At 37.5% G+C, this 20,823-nt stretch overlaps 1 protein-coding gene across 1 annotated transcript in view; it reads left to right on the top strand.

Annotated features, from left to right (window-relative positions):
- DDX1 (DEAD-box helicase 1) overlaps positions 1–16,997 on the top strand; it is a 30,905-nt gene extending 13,908 nt beyond the window's left edge. Inside the window, exons 14-26 of the mRNA XM_040225022.1 lie at positions 3,170–3,230; positions 5,909–6,007; positions 6,804–6,893; positions 7,614–7,802; positions 8,452–8,503; positions 10,314–10,460; positions 12,829–12,920; positions 14,489–14,561; positions 14,714–14,786; positions 14,870–14,912; positions 15,663–15,758; positions 16,021–16,141; positions 16,658–16,997. Coding sequence (XP_040080956.1) covers positions 3,170–3,230; positions 5,909–6,007; positions 6,804–6,893; positions 7,614–7,802; positions 8,452–8,503; positions 10,314–10,460; positions 12,829–12,920; positions 14,489–14,561; positions 14,714–14,786; positions 14,870–14,912; positions 15,663–15,758; positions 16,021–16,141; positions 16,658–16,788 — 1,267 coding nt within the window. The 3' untranslated portion in view covers positions 16,789–16,997. The remainder of the gene's footprint in view (positions 1–3,169; positions 3,231–5,908; positions 6,008–6,803; positions 6,894–7,613; positions 7,803–8,451; positions 8,504–10,313; positions 10,461–12,828; positions 12,921–14,488; positions 14,562–14,713; positions 14,787–14,869; positions 14,913–15,662; positions 15,759–16,020; positions 16,142–16,657) is intronic.
- The last annotated feature ends 3,826 nt before the right edge of the window (positions 16,998–20,823 follow it).

Below are 20,823 nucleotides of genomic sequence, written 5' to 3'. Positions count from 1 at the left end.
TGGTAGGGAGAGAAGCAACACAACAGTAATGTGATAAAATGCCTTGAGGCCACCACAGAGGGTGTCACACAAGAGTACATTTCCAGAGCACCTGCCTAGTATCAGGGGTTCGGAACTCTTCCCAGGGAATGTTTTTGAAAGAATGTAACATGCTCATATAGGTTGATTTTTGTGCTCTAATTATGGGTAAAGATTAACGTGCATCTGGACAAAGCCTGGAAGGGAAGATGGATGATAAGATCAGTTTATTTGTTAAGATGATCAAGTGGTGTGTTTCTCATTTCAGTATTTATTGAAATGAGAGGCTCAGTGCTATTGAACCTTTCCCTTGTTTGAAGACCCAGCTCAACTCCTGGTTCTTTCTGAGGGAAGCTAATGTATCAGTACCAGCCCAGTCCTTTCTCCCTCCTCGGAGACGACTGACTGCATTTGCTTCTCTGTAATCCATACACACCGTCATGTTAGCGTTCCTGGTCTTAAATGTGCATAATTTTACTCATCCCAGCTCAGTTTTACACTCCTTAAGGCAGGGGCTGGTCTCTACGTTCCTCAGCCCTGCAGTGCTCTGCTCACAAGCATAGATTGTTACGTTATGTGTTGTTTTCTTCTGCTAAATTTGTAGACATAAATATATCTGATTTTCAAGAAAGGTAGGTAAGAGTAAAGTTTTGTAAAAGAAATGATAGATTTAGAACCGTAGTTACCAAACCCAGAAGTTAAGGACGTTATTTGAAACTACAGATTTATTGATCTCTTCTCTGGGTATACAGAATCAGACTTCCAGAAAATAAGAATTAGAGCTCTTTTTGTTTGGTTTTTAAGGAAGAATGGCATGTCTTCCAGGTGATCCTTAAGTAGCCAGTTTGGCATCTGGTGTTACCAGATTTAGGAGACATAATGGCTCTAGAGTGGTAGGTGGTTAGGGACATGCCAGGGTAATAGACTTGCACAGAATAGAAGGCTTTTTGGTTTTTCGTTTTTCCTATCTGAATCGCTTAAGATGGCAGAAGGCAACCATAAAGCCATTTTTGTAATCTGTCATCGAATTTATGAGACTCTAGTGTTGACACCTTCTCTGTATTTTCTGGTATTTTTTAAATGAATGATTAAAAGTTGTCTGGCCGACTCAGGAAGTAATTTTGTAGGCTACTTATAAAAAAGAGACAATCTTTTTGTGAATAGCTGTAGTGAGATATGGGCTTCCCAGGTGTCTCCGTGGTAAAGAATCGCCTGCCAGTGCAGGAGACGCAGGTTCGGTCCCTGGTTGGGAAGATCCCCTGGAGGAGGAAATGGCAACACACTCCAGTGTTCTTGCCTGGGAAATCCCAAGGACAGAGGAGCCTGGTGGGTTACAGTCCATGTGGTTGGACACAGCAGAGCTACTGAGCGTGCACATGATGAGATATAATCAACATATCATACAACTCACTTTTTAAAACGCACAGATTATTTTAACTTCTCTTATATTCACACAGTTGTGCAACCATCAAAGCCAACTTTAGGGCATTTTCATCACCCTCAAAAGAAATGCTGCCTATTAGCAGTCACTCCCATTTCCCTCTAAGCTTCCTGTCCTTGGGCAGCCACTGATTTCCATCTATCGATTGCCTTTTTTGGACATCTTATTATATATAAATGGAATCAAATAATATGTGTTTTTTTTGGATTGGCTGCTCTCACGTACCGTAATGTCTGTAAGGTTCATCAGCGTTACCGTGTGTATTAGTACTTAATTCCTTTTTATTTTCAGGAAGTATTCCATTGTATGCATACACCACATTTTTAATTAATCCATTCATTGCTTCATGGATGTTTGTGTTGTTTCCACTTCTTGGTTACTGTGCTGTGAGCATTAGTGTACAGTCTTGTGTGGACACACATTTCCGTTTCTCCTGGGTATATGGCCAGCAGTTGGACTGCTGGCTCATGTAGTAGCTTCTTGTTTAACATCTTCAGGTGCTCCTGACTGTTTTTCGAAGGTACAGCACTATTCTGCACTCCTACGAGTAACGTGTGAGCGTTCCAGTTTCTCCACATCCTCTCCTTATTGTCTGTCTTTACAGTTACAGCCTTCCTAATGGGTGTGCAGTGGTACCTAACCGTGGTTTTGGTTTCTGTTCCCCTAATAGCTAATCTTGTTGAACATCTTTTCATGTACTTACCAGCCATTTGTAGTGTCCGTTCAGATCCTTTGCCCATTTTTCAGTTGGGTTATTTGTCTTTTTATTATTGAGTTGTAAGATATATATAAGATACATATATATATATATAAGATATATGTGGTATTATGGTTAGATATATATAATTTGCATGTATTTTCTCTCATTCTGTGGGCTTTTTCACTCTCTGGGTAGTGTCCTTTGAAGTATAAAAGTGTTTAATATTGATGAAGTCAAGTTTATTTTTTCATTTGTAGCTTGTTTGCTTGTTTATTTTTTTGGTGTTGTAAGGAACTGTGCCTAACCTAAGATCATGAAAATTTGCGTTTTTTTCCCCAAGGATTTTATAGTTTTAGATCTTATATCCGTGTTTAGCTCTGTAATTCATTCTGCATTAATTTTTGTGTGTGGCCTGAGAACGAGGTTTAACTTCATTCTTTCGCTCGTGCATATCCATTTGTTCTGGCTCCATTTGTTGAAAAGTCTATTCTTTCCCCGCATTGAATTAATAATCTTGGCATAAGGCAATCTTTTGATCTAAACATATTTTTGGAAGTAGTATTATCTGGAATGAGGGAAATTAAAACACAAAAGGATATTCTGTGAAAAGTCCCTTTTCACCCCATCCCCCAGTTTTTGGTTACTGACCTGGAGGCAACTTTTAAGAATCTATATGAGTATATATTTTATACACATACAACCACATGTGTCTATAAAGGTTCATTGAAATCTGATTTTGGGACACCTGGAGTTATCCTAATATAGGAAGATGCATAGATGAGGGCTGCTGTTTTCTAGGTTCCAAGGTTTCACATTCTCCTCACTTTACCATTCATTAACATTTTATTAGCTTCTGAAAATGAAAGGCCTTGTTTCTTTCCTTCTCTAGACTTTTATTACAGATTATTTCTCAGTTATTCAATTTGAATATGTACCTCCTCAAAATTGGGGGGAAAAAAAAGCAGGCTTTAATCTTTCTCTATTATTATTCTGGTATTCATTCATTTCAGGGAGCTTCTGATAATTGGAGGTGTCGCAGCACGGGATCAGCTCTCTGTTTTGGATAATGGGGTAAGTTGTACTTTTAAAATGACATTATGTGTTGTTATTTTGACAGTATAGTTCTGTTGTGTTTCAAGAAAAATGAGACTGAAATGAAAACAAGATCACAAGAGTATATGTGTGTTCAAAACCATCTTACAAGTGTACCTTTCCTTTTCCCAAAAGTATACAGCGCAGCAGTCTCTTCCAAACACCTCAGACAAAAACAACATACATGAATTCTTTTTGGTTTATCTTTTGAACACCTGAAAATTGCTTCCCATTTTCATGCATTAAAGAGTCATTTCCTCTGGGGATAGCTGAGAAAGAGGAAACTGGAGTGAAAAATAGAAATGGAGATAAGGTGGATTGCAGAGAAGGTAGAAGTATTAGCAGTGATCCTTGGAGGCTGAGGGGTGGTGAGGTGGTGGTTCCAGTGGGAGGGAGATGAATTCAGGTCTGTCTTAAAGGCTGCGCAGTTACCAAGGATGAAGCTAGGACCGTGAATCTCCTTACTGGGGAGGACGTTTGCGAACTTGAATTGTTCATCCATTCAAATACAGGTAGAACTTCATAAAATATTTTGTATGTATGAGGTAACTTTCTCCTTACAAAGTTCTCTTCCATTCCTTTCCTAAATCTTTTATCACTTAAACAGCCTGATACTGAGTCATGGTGAGCAAATATGCTCTCCCTCTAATTCCTTGGTGTTGCTGTCAAATGAAATTTTATGCTGAATGGTTTTGATTTGACCTGGTAATGGCATATTAGAGGCAAGGAATCATATTACTGTACTTAATATTGTTCTAAGATAGTAATGTTGCTTTGATATGTTCTTACTTGATGGGTCATGTTTTAGTGGTTATAAGAAAGATTTAATATGTTCATTCCCTATCTTGGTTCCTCACATCCAAATTTATTTTCCCCATAAGTGATTTTCTTATATTTTCCAGCTACAGAGCTTTTAGGGAATTATATCTGCTTTTGCCAGTTAGATCTAAAATTTGGTACTGACTGCAGCTGATGGCAAAATAAAGGCAGTGTTATTCCACAGCTTTCTTGTTAGGACTCAGGTCCTTTCTACTTAGAGAATTTGTAATATATTCTCTTTCTGCTCTTCTTTCCATCTTACCTTCTTGGCCTCTATTATCTCCCACTGCCCTCTGGCTCGCCCTCAACCCTGTGTTCTGTCTTACGCTGGGGCCAGAAGTCAGCTCTGGAATCAGAGAATAGAACTACTTAATTTATAAAATTTCTTAAAGTTGCAGAATTATGCAACATATGCAGTTAGGCTTGAAGAAGTGCTTGGTGCTGTTATCCAAGTTATATAAATATTTCTTGCAGGCTTTTCCAATTTGACTTTTTTTATTTTGAACCTGAGAGACCTGGTGTCTGTTTTCATGCTGACTACCTACTGAAATTGAGGAGGGAGGAAACTTTCGTGGTGGGTTAGCATCCTTTGTAAAGAGACAGTACACACGGAAGCAGAGTGGTATTGTATTCACGGCTGTGTATATAGCACAGTACTTGCATATAGTGCATTGTTTTAATACGTTGAATGGTTTTATCTCTATATTTTCAGACAGTATTTTCTAGATTGAACTAAGACTTGATTATAGTTATCAACACAGTTGAAACAGTAGCTTCAGCAATGACTTTCGTTTTTTATGCGGCTATAAATGCCTTCTACTGGATCAAACTAAAAGTCTTTTCAGCACAGTACTCTCAGTTTTTCATGGGGTGAAATATTGAAGTAATGAGACTACAGTGATAAATTTGTTTGGAGATGGTTACGATTTTAATCTGGAGTGGAGAAAACAAGTGAAAAACAATAGAAATGATTTTTTATCCCTGTTGGTAAAGAGAAGAAGTTTTGAATTGTCTTACTTTATTGAATGATTCTATATAATAACTTATTGTGTTCACACACATACATTCTGTACACACTTTAAAAATATTTATCCCCTTTTGAGTACTTTCTAGAAATGGGCCAGGCTCTGTTAAATGCATTCTACACATTTTCTTATGCAGTTCCAACAGTAGGCCTTGTGATGGTTCTTTTCTCCATTTTTACAGATTAGGAAAAGAACTTATACCAAATATTAAGTAATTTGCCCCAGATCTTACAACTTATAGGTAGAGCTTACTTCAAAGCCCATGTTTCTGTTCACTGTACCATGGACTTGATTAAAAAGTGTGTTTGTGTGTGTGAAAATGTAAAACGTTAATCGTTTGTACTGGTGTAGGGGCTCATTATACTGTTCTCTTTGTGGATGCTTGAAAATTTTTTTAATAAAAATCTAAATGAAACTTGTCCTTAGTTGAATTGACAGTTGGGTTTTTGACCACTAGCACCACCTGGGAATGAGAAAATGGAAACTAGAAAAGATTAAATTAGATAAGGTTACACAGTGGATCATAGTGGAATTGGGGTTTGGATCCTGGTTTAATTTCAGAGTTGCTATAATTAGACTGTGTATAACAGTTAAAAATGTTAAAATCAGTTGCCAAAGTCATCACACTAATTTCAAACCAGATACAAATTTAACATTTCAGCAGTATCTAGAACTCCCATCAGATTTGTAGTTGACTGTGACTACTTCACTATGCATGTTTTTATTGTTAGTAGGCCATTGTTGGTTGCTATTCTAAGGTGATTGCAATAGTCCTTTAAGTTTCGTAAGGTGCTGTTTTGGTGTATTTTTTAGGTGGATATTGTCGTTGGCACTCCAGGAAGACTGGATGATTTGGTGTCTACAGGAAAGCTGAACTTATCCCAAGTTAGATTCCTGGTCCTGGATGAAGCTGTACGTTAAAATCTACTCATGCTTTAAAAGAAAAAAAATTTTTTTTTGCTTATGTTTTTGGAGATAAAATGTGTGACTTGAAGAAAAAATACAATTCAATCATGATCCTAATACTGAGAGAGAAATATTGTTACCAGTTTGGTGTATTTCCATTCACTCGTTATATTTATAGTAAAGACTATTTTATGCAGTTGTAGTCAGGCTATGTGGAATCTAGGAAATCTTTTTTTTTTTAATATGGTACATAAGTATTTCATGTCATTATTCGTGAACAGTTTTTAAAGGCTGCCTAGTGGTCTCTTACGTGCATACTTCACGGTTTATCTAACCACCCTCATTATTAGATACGTAAGTTTGTTTTCTACTCCAAATAATTATCTTGTTTGTACATTTCCTTTTTTTAACATTTCAAATTGCATTTATGTGTTTGGGGCTCTTGAGATATATTTCCAAATTATTTTCAAGATGAAGTAGCTTTTCAACATTGAAGGTTTTGTTTTTTCATGTTAAAGTCATATTCTTAAGGAGATGTGGTGGGAGCTATTAACTCTCACGTTCATTTCAGAGTACCAGAGTATGATTTTGCAATTATAAATTACCAGGGTTTTTTCATATTATAGTCACATGGGCTTTAAAGTTGAATTTATTTAACTCTTTCAGTATTCAATAGAAAATTATTTTGAAAGTATGGAGATATGTATGAATTAGTTTCCATGTCTTTTGTTTTGCGATTGATTTAGAAAAGATTTAGATACTGGTTTAAAACCTGATTTTTTTTTTTTTGCTTCTGCTATAGGATGGGCTTCTTTCTCAAGGTTACTCTGATTTTATCAATAGGATTCACAATCAGATTCCTCAGATTACCTCCGATGGAAAAAGACTTCAGGTATACAATAACCATTGCATTTTCAAATACATGTAGACATTTGTTATGTACTAATGCTTACTTTTTTGTTACATTCACATTTTTGTGTCTTCTGGTTAAGTTAACTGCTACATAAAACATTTTCTTTCTTACCTGATTAAATAGTATGCACAAAGGAACAGTCTTATGAGCTGCTTTTAGAAATAAGGTTTGAGGACATTACTTAAGTGTAACAGAAGACTCTAGTAAAAAATTCTTAGTTTTTTTTTTTCCTTTTTCTACAGAGAGTGTAGGGTTTATATTCAAGATTCTGAGCACTCCTTCCTTTTTGAAGGAAAAATGTCTTGAGCTGTTGCAAAACAGTTGCTTCCTTAGTAATTATTTCTTAAAATAGTACTCTTTCTCATTGTTTTCCTAGGAAGAATTCTAGAGGTAGAAACTTTTAGGAGGAGATAAATAGTACCTTATGATTTTAGATTTTTAAAAACCTTTTCATTTATCTTAGTTTTATAGGGCCTTGAGGACTAGGTGGTGTGAGTTCTGTGGCAGAGAGGGGACTGGAGCTCAGAGATTAACCCACCCAGAGTCGCATCCCTAGTTGTCGCTACAGAGTCAGGTATTGAGCTTGTGTTAGATTCCAGGCCTAGTCGACCTCGTGCCCCACGTCTGTCTTCATACGCTGGATTCATTCTCGTCACTCTAAAGGAAAAGTTTATCTAAATACTATTTTTTCTGTCTTAGGTGATTGTGTGCTCAGCCACTTTGCATTCTTTTGATGTGAAGAAACTGTCTGAGAAGATCATGCACTTTCCCACGTGGGTCGATCTGAAAGGAGAGGATTCTGTTCCAGATACTGTACACCACGTTGTTGTCCCAGTGAACCCCAAAACTGACAGGCTCTGGGAAAGGCTTGGGAAAGGCCACATTAGGGTAAGTACTCTGCAACGTGCACATTTGTATAGCATAAAGCATTCATCAACAAGTTAAACCGTGAGCCCCCTGTGATGCTTAAAGCAACCAGACATTGGACCTTTGAGAAGTTTGGCATGTTGCCAGAAAAGGTCAGGTCTATCAGGTATGGAATAAATCATGGGCTTATGCTTTACTTTTTTCTACATATAAAGTTACTTCTGTGAGCCGTCTTCCTTGTTACAATTTTTATAAATACATAGGATTGCCTGTGTAACTTCTTACACAGTAGTTTCCTTTTTTAGTAGTATTTTTATTCTTCTTGATATGGCTTATTTTCCTAAATACCAATTTCCTGAGTCCATCTTCTCACTTATTTCACTGTTGTTAGATTTATATTAATATAATAAGGGTATGCTTACTGTAAATACACAGAGTTCTAAAAACCACCTTTGTATTTTTATTATTACATTTAAAATTGATTAGCCTTAGACCTATAATTAATAAGAGTTTTTCTGAATCTGAAGAACGGTTTTGCCTATAGATGATAAAGATATATGTCTGAAATGGAATCTAAAGTTAGATCCAGTTCACCCTTTAAAAAAGGACACCTGTTCTGAATCATCACTTAACCCTTCCCCACTTCTTTTTCATCCTTTTCTTTTGATAGACTGATGAAGTTCATGCGAAAGATAACACAAGACCTGGTGCTAACAGTCCAGGTGAGTTAGAAGAATCAATAAAAATGTGTGGGGGAAGATTTGAACTGATCTGCTTTGCTGAATTTCTGCTGTGTCTGCTCTCATGAAGGAACAGGAAATAGGAAAATAAAAAACAGAAATAACTTAAAAATGGGGGAAAGCTCATACCAGTCAATTTGTAGAAGTATTAATCACTGAATTTAAGATATTAGTCTCCTGGCATATAAAATACAAATATTTTGGATTATAGAAGTCTAATTTTTCCAGGAAACCAGTGAACTTCTCTGGCTACAGATTGTATTTTAGCCCTGAATTCCAAGAGAAATTACACGTTGATTCTTCCTGTCTGGCAATTGAGTAACAAAGTGATGTTGTTAGGTACGACCCTGTGAAAGACACAGAAATGATCCTCAAATGGGTTTGTTATTCTTTTGTGTGTGTGGTAAAATAGGCATAGCAGAAAATTTACCATTTTAATCACTTTAAAGTGTACAGTTCAGTAGCATTGAGTCCATTCCTACTCTGCAGCCATCGCCACCATCCATCTCCAGTACTTTTTCATCTTCCCATACTGAAACTCCATATCATTCAACACTTATCAATTTTTAAAAAGCCTAAAATTAAAATTTTGATTTAATAAAGATACTTCCATGCGGAATTGAGATAGTTTGTAAGAGGTGTATAATCAAGGATACATGAAGATAACAGCATGAAACTGAGGATTGTTGTTCAGTCACTAACTTGTGTCCAGCTCTTTGTGGCCCCATGGACTGCAACACACCAGGCTCTTCCATCCTCCACTGTCTCCCGAAGTTTGCTTAAATTCATGTCTATTGAGTCGATGATAGAAGCCTAGTGCTTCAAGAACAGAACCTAGAAGAGATCTGAAACCCATTAGGCCACATGTCTGGTGTCCCATGTCTCAGGTGGATCATTGGCAAGGGTTAGATTGCATTTTGTTCATGGTTGGATTCAATGGTAGATTTTTGGCAGGTATCTAAAAGGTCAGTTATCTGAAATTTTGATTAAAGAGGGTTCCTTTGAACTCATTTTTATGTGCAGCTCCAAATTTATAAGATGTATGCTCAGCTGGTACAGTTGGAGAGGAGCACACGGATAGTCAAAATAATGTACCATCCCACTGTTTGAGAATGCATTTTATAAAATGAAATTTTTACTGCTTCATATATTTTTCCTTGTTAAAGTTTTACTTAGTTTTTACTACAATTAGAGATAATCAGAGCTACCTTAGAAATACACTGGGTTACAGTTGTGGAGTAACTATAGCCCAGCTTCACACTGAAAAATATACTTGCAGGATGGCAACTTAGAAGTCAGTAACTAGATTTGATGTAAAGTTTTTATTTCATAGAGTGAAAAATGAACTTTCTGTTGTTTAGATTGATTTAGGAAGTACCATTTATTAGTTTTTAAAGGGGGTTGAAGTAATTGAGTAAACATTTACTGAGCATTTAGGAAAACTAATGCAAGGCAGAATATGATTAGTTCTTTGGTCTTTGTAAGAACAAAGCTTTGTTGTGGGTATTTCTGTTTATTTGTTAATGTGTGTGTACATGCACATTTTTATTTGAGGAATGGTTATAGGTGTTTCGGTATCCCATAAACTGGCATAAAAAAGAAAAACAAAAATAAATGAGCAAGTGGATTCTCCCACCATTTTATCCTATCTTTTTATTGCTTGGTTTTGTCTATAATAATTGCATTAAAAAAGAGATTTTTAGGTGAGTTAAGCCATAGGTCTGTGTGATTATGTGTGTTCCTGACAATTTCAGATAGAAATTCTGTGTTTTTTGTTGTTGTGTTATTCAAGAAATGTGGTCTGAAGCTATTAAAATCCTGAAGGGGGAGTATGCTGTCCGGGCCATCAAGGAACACAAGATGGATCAAGCAATTATTTTCTGTAGAACCAAGATCGACTGTGACAACTTGGAGCAGTATTTTATGCAGCAAGGAGGAGGTAATAGTTCCTCCCTTGAAATAAACTGTGTTCATTTCCTCACTTAATAGACTGTTAGTCCTACGTTGAAGCAGTGTAGTGTTCATGCCCAGGATTTAAAGCAGTGATGTTGCACTGTAAGCATCTGTGCTTATCCAGTACTTCCCATATGATCAGCCCCAGGAAAAACAATGAGATGATTTTCCACATAGGTAGTTTCATTGCAGTGAAGATGAATCACAGCATTCTAAGGCCCTTATGTTATTTAGAGGAATGGTGAAGTTTTGATTAATGTTAAAATTTCAAGTGTAATCATTATATAATAAGATATATATCTCCTAAACCAATAAATGAGGAAAAACCTTAATTTAAAAAAAAGGTAAGAAAGGAAGGGGGAGAAATGAGAAAAAACAGAGCAGTTAGAAATTACAGAGTAATAGAACTGGTGAAAAAAATCTGAGCCTATGAGTAAACTGTAGTATTTGTCAGTGGATTGAAGTCTTTTGATGAAGAGCATAGATTGTTAGACTGCATAATATATAGCTGTATGGTGTTTACAGGAAACAAAACTAAAACCAAGGACATAGGAAGATTGGAAGGAAGGGGAATGAAAAAACATATCTGTCAGCTAAAACAGGAATTTAAATATTAATAGGGATGCCATAGACTTTAAGACAAAAATTACTGAAATTAAAAAGGTCACTATATAATAAAATACTTGCTCTATGATGAAGATATAATGATTGTAATTTTATGTTCCTTATAATTAATGTTAAATATATAAACCAACCTGAAAAAATGTTCAGTATAATCAATCATTAGAGAAATGCAAAATAAAATCACATTGTAATACCACCGTACACTCATTAGGATGACTAGATAGCACACTCACTAGAATGACTAGATTAAAAATACTTAAAACACCGAATCTGGGTGAGGATATGGAGAAACGGGAATTCTCATACACTGTTATGCACAGGCACTTATGTAAAGGGTCTTACAGCTTTTTATAAAATTTTGCATTGCTATCTTATGGCCTCTCAGTTCAGCTCCCAAATATTGACAAGATAAGTGAAAACATGTATTGACGAAAGATGTGTGCAAGATGGCCACAGCAACTTTATTCATGATGGCCTCAGACTGTATACCAGGTGGTCATTAATAGGAGAATGGCTAAACAAAATGCAAGATATTTATTCAGTGAAATAGCTGATAACTCAGTGCTGAAGTGGCATAGGCTGCCGATAGAGACAGCGGTGGGTGGCATCTTGGAAGCATTATGCCGAATGAAAGAATTCTTAAACATGAGTTTGTGCTGTGTGATTCCATTTGTATGACTTTCTAGAAGAGTCAAAACTAATATCTGATGGGAAAAAGTCCAGAACAGTGGTTGTTCCCAGGAAGGTGTGAGTGTGGATAGGTGGGAAAGGGCAAGAAGGTTCTTTGTGGATGATATTCACGTTCTGTACCTTGATAGGGCTTTGGGCTGTGTAAGTTACACAGTTGTCACGAACTCAGCAAGTGTACACTTAAGATTTGTACATTTCCTTGTATGTAACTTTAACCTCCAAGAGAAAACAAAGAAACCTAAATGAATACTGTGCTCTGGTTAATGATATGCATGCTGAACTGGGTCCTGATAACTGCAGTTTACATTGAAATGCATCAAAAATGTAAAAGTGAGTTGATAGAAGAATAGAGGGATAGGTATGTGGTGAAGCAAATATGTAAGTGTTAATGGTAATTTTTACTTTATGTCTTTTCCCAACACTTACTATATTTTCAAACATATTGCAAAATTGAAAGACTTGGTGACCGTTTCTACTCTGGTCTGGATGCACTGGTTTTTGTGACTGTGTCTACTTGAAGAGTTTCTTTTTAAGGACTTGCTGCCACTGTACCTGGCTCTAAAATTCCACTGCTCCCTCCTGGTTTGGTACTTCTAATCTGCTTTGGCCAGGAAAGCAGGTAACTAAATTGCTTAGAATACCTTGAGGAAGTTTGGCGTGTGGGCGTGGCCATTTAGTAAGGACATGAACTTCATGATGACTGTTCTGCTTCTTTCAAGAAGGATCTCTTTTGTTTACTTTTTGGTTCTTTACATGGGTTAGATGAGGTCCTGGTGTACACAGGAACCACTGCTGCAGATTGGGAGAGGTTACTTAAAATGTCCTTTAAAGCAAAGCGAATCAGTTTTAATGCTCATGGAGTTCATTTTAATGGCATTTCACCTCGGACAGAAATTGTGTCAACCATGGTTTATGACAAGTTGGAGTTTAGATTTCCAGGGAATTATATGCACCATTGTAGTCTAAATGTTACTGGTTTTTGGATATACTCCTAGGCATAATGTTTTCCAAGATTGACTCTTTAATGTGCTTTTCACTAGGACCTGATAAAAAGGGACATCAGTTCTCCTGTGTTTGTCTTCATGGTGACAGAAAGCCTCATGAGAGGAAGCAAAACTTGGAAAGATTCAAGGTACTGATACTTAGTTGACTGCATTTCCTTAATACTTAAGAGGGGAGTTGTACCTAGTTTTAAATCAATCCCAGTTAATATTCTTAAAGCAATTCTTGTCCTAGAAATTTCAAAATATTTCTGCCCTGTTGGTATATCCTCATCACGGCAGGGCCTCGTTATCTTTAACAGTCAGATGGTAGATTACATGTTCTCTACTGGCACAGCGCTTCTATGGTAAGAATTTTCAACTTAAGAAAATTTTAGCTAAATTTTTTCATAGGTATTTTTAGGAGAAGTATCACTAGATGAATCATGTCTGTGATCTTTTTTGTTTTTTAATTGTACTAATATCCATCGGGAACATAATTTGTAGATTAATTTAAGGCCAGTATCAGAATGCTACTGCTAAGTTGCTTCAGTCCTGTCCAATTCTGTGCGACCCCATAGACGGCAGCCCACTAGGCTCCACCGTCCCTGGGATTCTCCAAGCAAGAACACTGGAGTGGGTTGCCATTTCCTTCTCCAGTGCGTGAAAGTGAAAAGTAAAAGTGAAGTCACTGAGTCATGTCCAACTCTCAGCGACCCCATGGACTGCAGCCTACCAGGCTCCTCCGTCCATGGGATTTTCCAGGCAAGAGTACTGGAGTGGGGTGCCATTGCCTTGTCCGAGTATCAGAATATGGTTTTGTAGAATTAAATATATTTTTAATGATTTGCGGAAGAGTGTCCCAGTTACTTGATTGCAGCCCATGACAGGCTGTATACCTCTTGGTATCGATAGTGGGACTTGAGCCATTTGGAATTCAGAGTCAGTAATCTCCATCCACAGGCTCTCTCATCATTTATCACAGTGTGTTTATCCCAGCATATAGTATAAATATCATTTCTCTCAGACCCCTAATATGAAAAAAGTGGCAAGTTACTGGGCCTAGGAGTTTTCGATCATGATTCTACGCGGAGTGTGGTTGGTGTGGATGTTACGACAGATCACCTGGCCTTATTTCAGCATCTCTGCCACCTCTCTATCCTGGCCTTGTCCTGGGCCGGAAGTCAGTGTGCTCTTCACCCACTCCAGTCTCTAATTGCTGTACCTTGTGGCACAAATGACAACTGAAGGCCAGTTGTATATTCTTAGTGAGAGTAGGGGCCCACTCTGTTTGGGACTTTTATCTGTTGTCCTCAAAAGTGTAACCTCAAGGTAAAATACCTAGGATTCTGAATTATTTTAGTATAAGGGTAAAGGTAATACTTATGTTTTTACGTTTTGTTCTGTCTTATCTTGTGAATTACCAGTTAGGATATCTAAAGATAAAGCCAAATTTTTAGCAGTGGTTTAATAACCTTTCTGTGAAAAAAAGCAGAAATGAATCCAGTCATTGATTTATTCACCTTGAATATCATATTTTGGCAAATTGTAAACTTAAAAATGAAAAACTTGTTCTAGTGAATAATGAATGACTGGACCTCTAATCTGATAGTAATACATTCATGATTAGAGGTCTCATTTAGTAGAAAGATGGCATTTATGTTTATTTTTTTAGTGTACGTACTAATAAATCTCTCTCTCTCCTGTCTGCTCTTTTTAGAAAGGCGATGTCAGATTCTTGATTTGCACAGATGTAGCTGCCAGAGGAATTGATATCCACGGTGTTCCTTATGGTAAAAATAAATCTTTTATGCTTGCATTTTGAATTTTAAGGAATGCAAAGGAAACTGTTTTAATATGATTCAGATATTTAGAACAAAAAACATCAGATATATTTGAAAATTTTAGGACCTTATGTCAATTGGTAATAACTTTTTATTTACAGTCATAAATGTCACCTTGCCTGATGAAAAGCAAAACTATGTCCATCGCATTGGCAGAGTAGGAAGAGCTGAAAGGTATGGCTGTAATTTTGTTTTTTCCTTTTTAAGCTTCTTTGCTTCTGGAATAAAGTCTAATGAAGACTTTTAAAATCTTTCAGGATGGGTCTGGCCATTTCCCTGGTGGCAACAGAAAAAGAGAAGGTGATCTTTTTAGTGCCCTATTATATTCATTGTTTGCATTGTCATTTTAGATACTAGAAATAAAAGCAGTTTGAGTTTTCATTTATGTTGAATTCAGGTGCATATGGAATATAAAAGAACTTTTTATGGCATCTTTTTCTCTTTATTCATTGAATAGACAACTAGTAGGATTAAGTTCAGAAACGAACAATACAAAATGTAATTTTCCCTAAAAGCTTTCATGGAATTGTTTTCACTGAAAGGTATTTAAACCCTGTTTAGCATCATGCCATGGTAGACTGTTTTTTTTTGCTATGGTAGACTTTTTATGAGAGAGAGAGTTAGCTTATTATTTTGATATAAATTGATTCAGATTTACAGAATAGTTGCAGGCATCAGAAACGCCTACAAACTCATTGCCCAAACTAGATATTGTGCATTTTTGCTTTTTGCTATATTTCATTCTTATGGAAAACCTTTGAACTTTTTATTTTTGATACTGATCTTGAGATAGCATTCTCTAATACTTTACATTTTTTGTTATTGTTTTTTAATCTGAGAATTCCTTTCTATTGACATCTAATGGAAGTCTGTTTTAGAAAATCTTTTGGATTCCTCTCAAAAAGAACTCTTTCAGAAGACCTAGTTAGTGAGCTACTGATGGTGGTAGTGATTGGATGACATACCATAGCTGCAGACTAGTTAAGAACAAAGATATCTAGTATGTCAGTCGCTGTACATGTTTAATCTGTTTTTCCTTCTTTAATATAGGTTTGGTATCATGTATGTAGCAGCCGTGGGAAAGGGTGTTATAACACAAGACTCAAGGAAGATGGTGGCTGCACCATATGGTACAATGAGATGCAGGTAATGCACAAAGTGTCATTAAAGTTGGTAAGAATAGACTGCATTTACCTATGGAGGTTATATATCAGCTCTTGTCTGTGAGTTTACAAGACATAACGGGTGGTTGTTATTACAGTTTATAAATTGTAACTTGTGAGTTCATCTCTTCAGAAATCTTACTTCCCTTTAGCCTTCCTGGTTTTAATGCTATTAAAATGCAGCTTGGGTTTGTCAAAATGAAATTTTTGTATGAAAATACTTGAATTTCCTCTCCTTTTCTCAGTTGCTGTCCGAGATAGAGGAACACCTGAACTGTACCATTTCTCAGGTTGAGCCAGATATAAAAGTACCAGTAGATGAATTTGATGGGAAAGTTACTTACGGCCAGAAAAGAACTCTTGGTGGTAAGCTGTGAATTACTTTTAATTCTATTTTACATGTGAATGTATCCTTTTTTGAGAATGTATCCTTTTTTGAGCGTTAGTTTAAGAAGAGAGTGTTTCATTTCCTTATGTTAATTGTATATTTTTAGCATATTAATCATTCCCTCGTGTTCCTCTCATAGCACTTTGTTCATACTTGTCTTGCAGCATTTTTATTTTGTGATCTGTATGTGAGTAAAGGACAGAAAAGATTCAGGCTAAACTGATGGTTTCTAAATCAAGGAGAAGATGATGGGGGAGAGGTTGGGAGGGGTATTGGATATTGGCACAGCTGTTAGTAAGGCCTAACCATTGATTTTAATCGATTTAATTTAACATTTTTAAAACTCACTGTTTGGGAGGTAACTTGCCTAGTAGTAAGTACATCTTTATTGCTGGGAGCAATGTTTAAATTGATATAATTGAGGCAAAGTATTGCTGACAAGTTATTTCAAGCGTGTCATTTGCATTTCTTTGTGATTCGTGTGTGTGATCCAGGTGGAAGCTATAAAGGCCACGTGGATATTTTGGCTCCTACGGTTCAAGAGTTGGCTGCCCTTGAAAAGGAGGCCCAGACATCTTTCCTGCATCTTGGCTACCTTCCTAACCAGCTGTTCAGAACCTTCTGATTTTAACATACACAGAATAAGATTTGAGTAATAAAAGTCTGTGGTCTTAAAACTCTAAAATAGTTGTACTGCTTCCAGGCAGCAGTATTTATAGTAACTTAAGCTATGAGTGCTAACTCTTGCATGTCAAGAAACATCAGTCTTAGAAAATCTTCATAGAATGCCAGACCTAATGAAAAGAATAAATTTGATGACTGTGTTTTTGTGAACATTTGTGTCTTATTTTACAGTTATTTTATAAATGTTTCTTTTCAAGAAAGCTCTGAGTTTAGGAAATCAAGTGTGTGTGTGTGTGTGTGTGTGTGTGTGTGTGTTTGGTAGAGGACTGTGTGGAACCATTAGTGTTGGTATTGAGGATTTTTGCAAGAAGTGGTCCTAAATGGAGACAGCCTTGAGATGCTTCTGGTTGCCTCGGTGTATGGGGAAGCTTGGAAAGAGTCATGAAAGAGAAGTGGAGGATCCCAAGGTGGAAGGACAGCTGGGTTAGTTTGGAAGCCTGAAGTTTTTATCATGAGTTAGGAGAGGTTATGCATTTTAAGGACTGACGACTAATCTGATGATGGTATCCTTGAAGGCCCATCTTCTTTTTAAGAACCTTTCTTTCCAGATGATACATTCTGTAAAGATGAAACTATTCTGATGTCCCTCAAGGTCTTAAAAGCAATTTTTTGAAATTTCCTTAAACCGTCTTACCTTTTAAAATACCAGAAGAAAAAGAGAACATTCACATAGACACAACTGAATTGTTCTTTTGTGCCTTTTCACTCTTAGCTCACAAAGTAGTCTCTTTGGGAGGATTATTCTTGCCCTAGAGATTCCGTAAGAGCACACACTACTGTCATTTCTTACATGATGGTTTTCAAATATTTTAGCCCCCAAATATTTCCTTCAAAGAAACTCTTGAGTGAAATTCATTATGTAAACAGTGGGAAACCATGACTGGGCATGTTGGGTTACACTTGAGGGGCGGTGAGTGTGAGGATTCCATTCTTCCACTTGAACCTAGACCACTGCCGTGGGATCTCCTGCAACCACCGTAGCCCGTCTCGAACTGTGCAGTGGCAGCTGCTCGCTGCGTGCGTGCCCGGAAATCACTGCTTTAGAGATGAGTTTTTAATTGACAAATGGCGAAGAAGACACTTGAGACCTAGACCATTTCACACTGGAGCTGGAGGGGAGCTTCCTGGTCTTGCTCATGTTCTTGTCTTGTAGGGGCAGAAGCTGTTTCTAGGAATACATGTTCACATGGTCCTGTGTGTAGAACCGGAACCAGAACCTGGGTTTCTTAGTTTCAGCTCTTAATCTTGGGTCTCCCTTCAGAAGATGATTCGCAGGTCCAAATGGGGAGATAGAGAGGAATGCAGGATAGAGCTGGGAGACTGTGGAAGGAACTATTTGATTTTTCCTCTGCAAAGTACTGTTCAATTGCAATTACTCAGGCAACAGAGTTCTTAAAAGAGGAAGCGACATATAGCCAGACTATCAGAGGGGTTGCCTGGAGACCTGATTTCCCACTCACATCTCCATCAGTCCTTCCGTTTATGCCGGGTCCCTGCTTCTAGGTGCCCATTGTTCAGGCCTCTGATTAATACTACAGATGTGAAGAATTGTTTCTCTACCTTGTTTTTAATAAACATTTTCCTATTGTAAACAGAACTGGGAACTTCAGGTTAGAGTAATCCCATTTCCCTATTTTTTACTTATATTCCCACTTGCAGAGAAAGTCAGTAGGTAACATTTGTGCATTTCTTTTTTTTTTCCTGTAAATGTTTTGGTATACAGTTTAATTCTTACAGTATTAAAATTTTATATCTTCATTCAGTGTAAGTAATTTTCTTGTTATAAAGACTTTAATGGCTGCATGATCCATTAGAAGTGCGGTGGTCTGTGTAACTGAGCTTTGAGGGAAACTGAGGAGGCTGTGAACCTCAGGTGTCAGACCTAGATGTGAATGGGCTCTCTATGCTTCCGTTTCTTTGTTCATAAAAATGGTGAAAGTAATTCTCATCACTCAGGATTAAGTTAAACATTCAGCAAAAGTCAGCAGATGAGAGGCACTTGGACCACATTTGATGGGCTTCCCCGGTGGCATGAGTGGTAAAGAGCTCGCCTGCCAGTGCAGGAGACGTGAAAGACCTGGGTTTGATCCCTGCGTTGGAAGGATCCCCTGGAGGAGGGCATGGCAGCCCCCTCCAGTATTCTTGCCTGGAGAACCCCATGGACGGAGGAGCCTGGCGGGGTATGGTCCATAAGGTCGCACACAACTAAAGCGGCTCAGCATGCGCGCACACTGTTTACAGTTGTCCTGTGAACATCTTTGTTGTGTCTTCTGGATTGTTTTCCTTCTCTTGGATTCCTAGAAGCTGGATTATTGAAGCAAAGAAATTTTATGAACATTTTTCAGGATCATCTTCAGGTGGCTTTCTGAAAGGGTTGTTCCGGTTGGCATTCACACTAACAATATGGGAAGAATTCTGGGCAACTTATTTTACACTGAAATAGTACTTGTTGCATTGAAAGTCTGTTTTCACCCTGTCTCTTCATGTGCTGTGTGAATTGGGGCCAGTGAGTAGAAGTCCTCTTAAGTCTGACCTGCAGCCTCTTTGCACGTGACTCTATCCCCCCGCCCTCCCCAACTCCTGCTCCACTGCCATCATTATACTACAGACAGAGATCCAGACTTGCTGTAAATAAGGTGCAAGGCTTCGCTTTTCTTTTTAAGGTAGAAATATGTGGCAGTGACTGAAAATGGTCCAGATTAAAAAAAAAAAAATTCTCAGTCAATTCTAAATGGGCAAAACTATGTAGTCAAACTTTTCACCTTATTCTTCCAACTTTTGCACTTTCTTGTATCTTGACAAATATGAAAATGTGTAGGTGAATATAAAGTGAGATCTGGGGTAGTTTTCCTTGTATAATTATTTTATTATTTCCCTATGATGTTGACATCTGTCAGGAATTTTTTTTTCCAAGTGAACTTATTTGGGGGAAAAAGGAATATTTGTTAGAAGGGAAAAAATGTAGTGGAACAGGAAGGAAAGGGAGGGATAATATTTTGCTGCTACAGAGTAATTGATGGAGGATTCCTTTGGTGGGAGGAGTAAGAGGGGAATTTTTACTGTTGTTTTCCATTTTGTGGATTTAAAGAATTTTCTTTCATTAAAACCATCTAAAGCGCTAGTTTTTCTCATGGAGATTCCAGTTTTACTGGTCAGAAGTGTTGATGGGGAGTTGGAAAGAACCTGGAGTCAGATAGGCCTGGACCTGATCCCAGCAATGCTACCAATTCCTAGGTGTAAGTCACAGGAAGAGATCTTTGGGATTAAAGTGGGGCCTGAAATGGGCTTCCCAGCTGGCACAGTGGTAAAGAATCCCCCTGCCAATGCAGGAGATGCTTGTTTTCCTTGGGTCTTGAAGATACTCTGGAGAAGGAAATGGCAACTCATTCCAATATTCTTACCTGGGAAATCCTGTGGATGGAGGAGCCTGGTGGGCTGCAGTTCATGGGGTCACAAAGAGTTGGACAGAATCTATAACAAATTCCTAAGATTGTGACGCAGATGAGTCTTCAACCACACATCAAGAAACACAGTTACGGAGAAATGGCTCTTAGAAGTTTGGACCAATTTTCAAGTCTTTATAAAACTTGTTGCAACATCACTTCTGTTTTATATTTCAACTTTTTGGCCATGAGGCATGTGAGATCGATCCCATTTCCCTGACCAGGAATTGAACCCACACCCCTTGCACTGAAAGGTGAAGTCTTAACCACTGGACCACCAGGGAAGTACCCTCACTGCAATCTTTTACTCCAGGACTCAAGCGAGATGACTGAAAGGGACACTTGAGGGAGAGATGCTTGCAGCATCAGAATTGCTTGTCTTCCGGGGCAGGTCCACTGCCTTTAAAGCAGATCATTTCTGTAGTTAAGTGGTTTTCAGTCCTGGATGTGCATTGGGACCACCTTAGGGAAACTTAAAAAAATAATAATAATAATAATAATACGAGTATCTGTCCTTCACCTCCAGAAATTCT

Source organism: Oryx dammah, unplaced genomic scaffold, assembly GCF_014754425.2.
Source record: "Oryx dammah isolate SB20612 unplaced genomic scaffold, SCBI_Odam_1.1 HiC_scaffold_25, whole genome shotgun sequence".
In the NCBI taxonomy this organism is placed as follows: Eukaryota; Metazoa; Chordata; class Mammalia; order Artiodactyla; family Bovidae; genus Oryx; species Oryx dammah.
The sequence above is the reverse complement of the archived record's forward strand: the minus strand, read 5'-3'. Positions and strand labels throughout refer to the sequence as shown.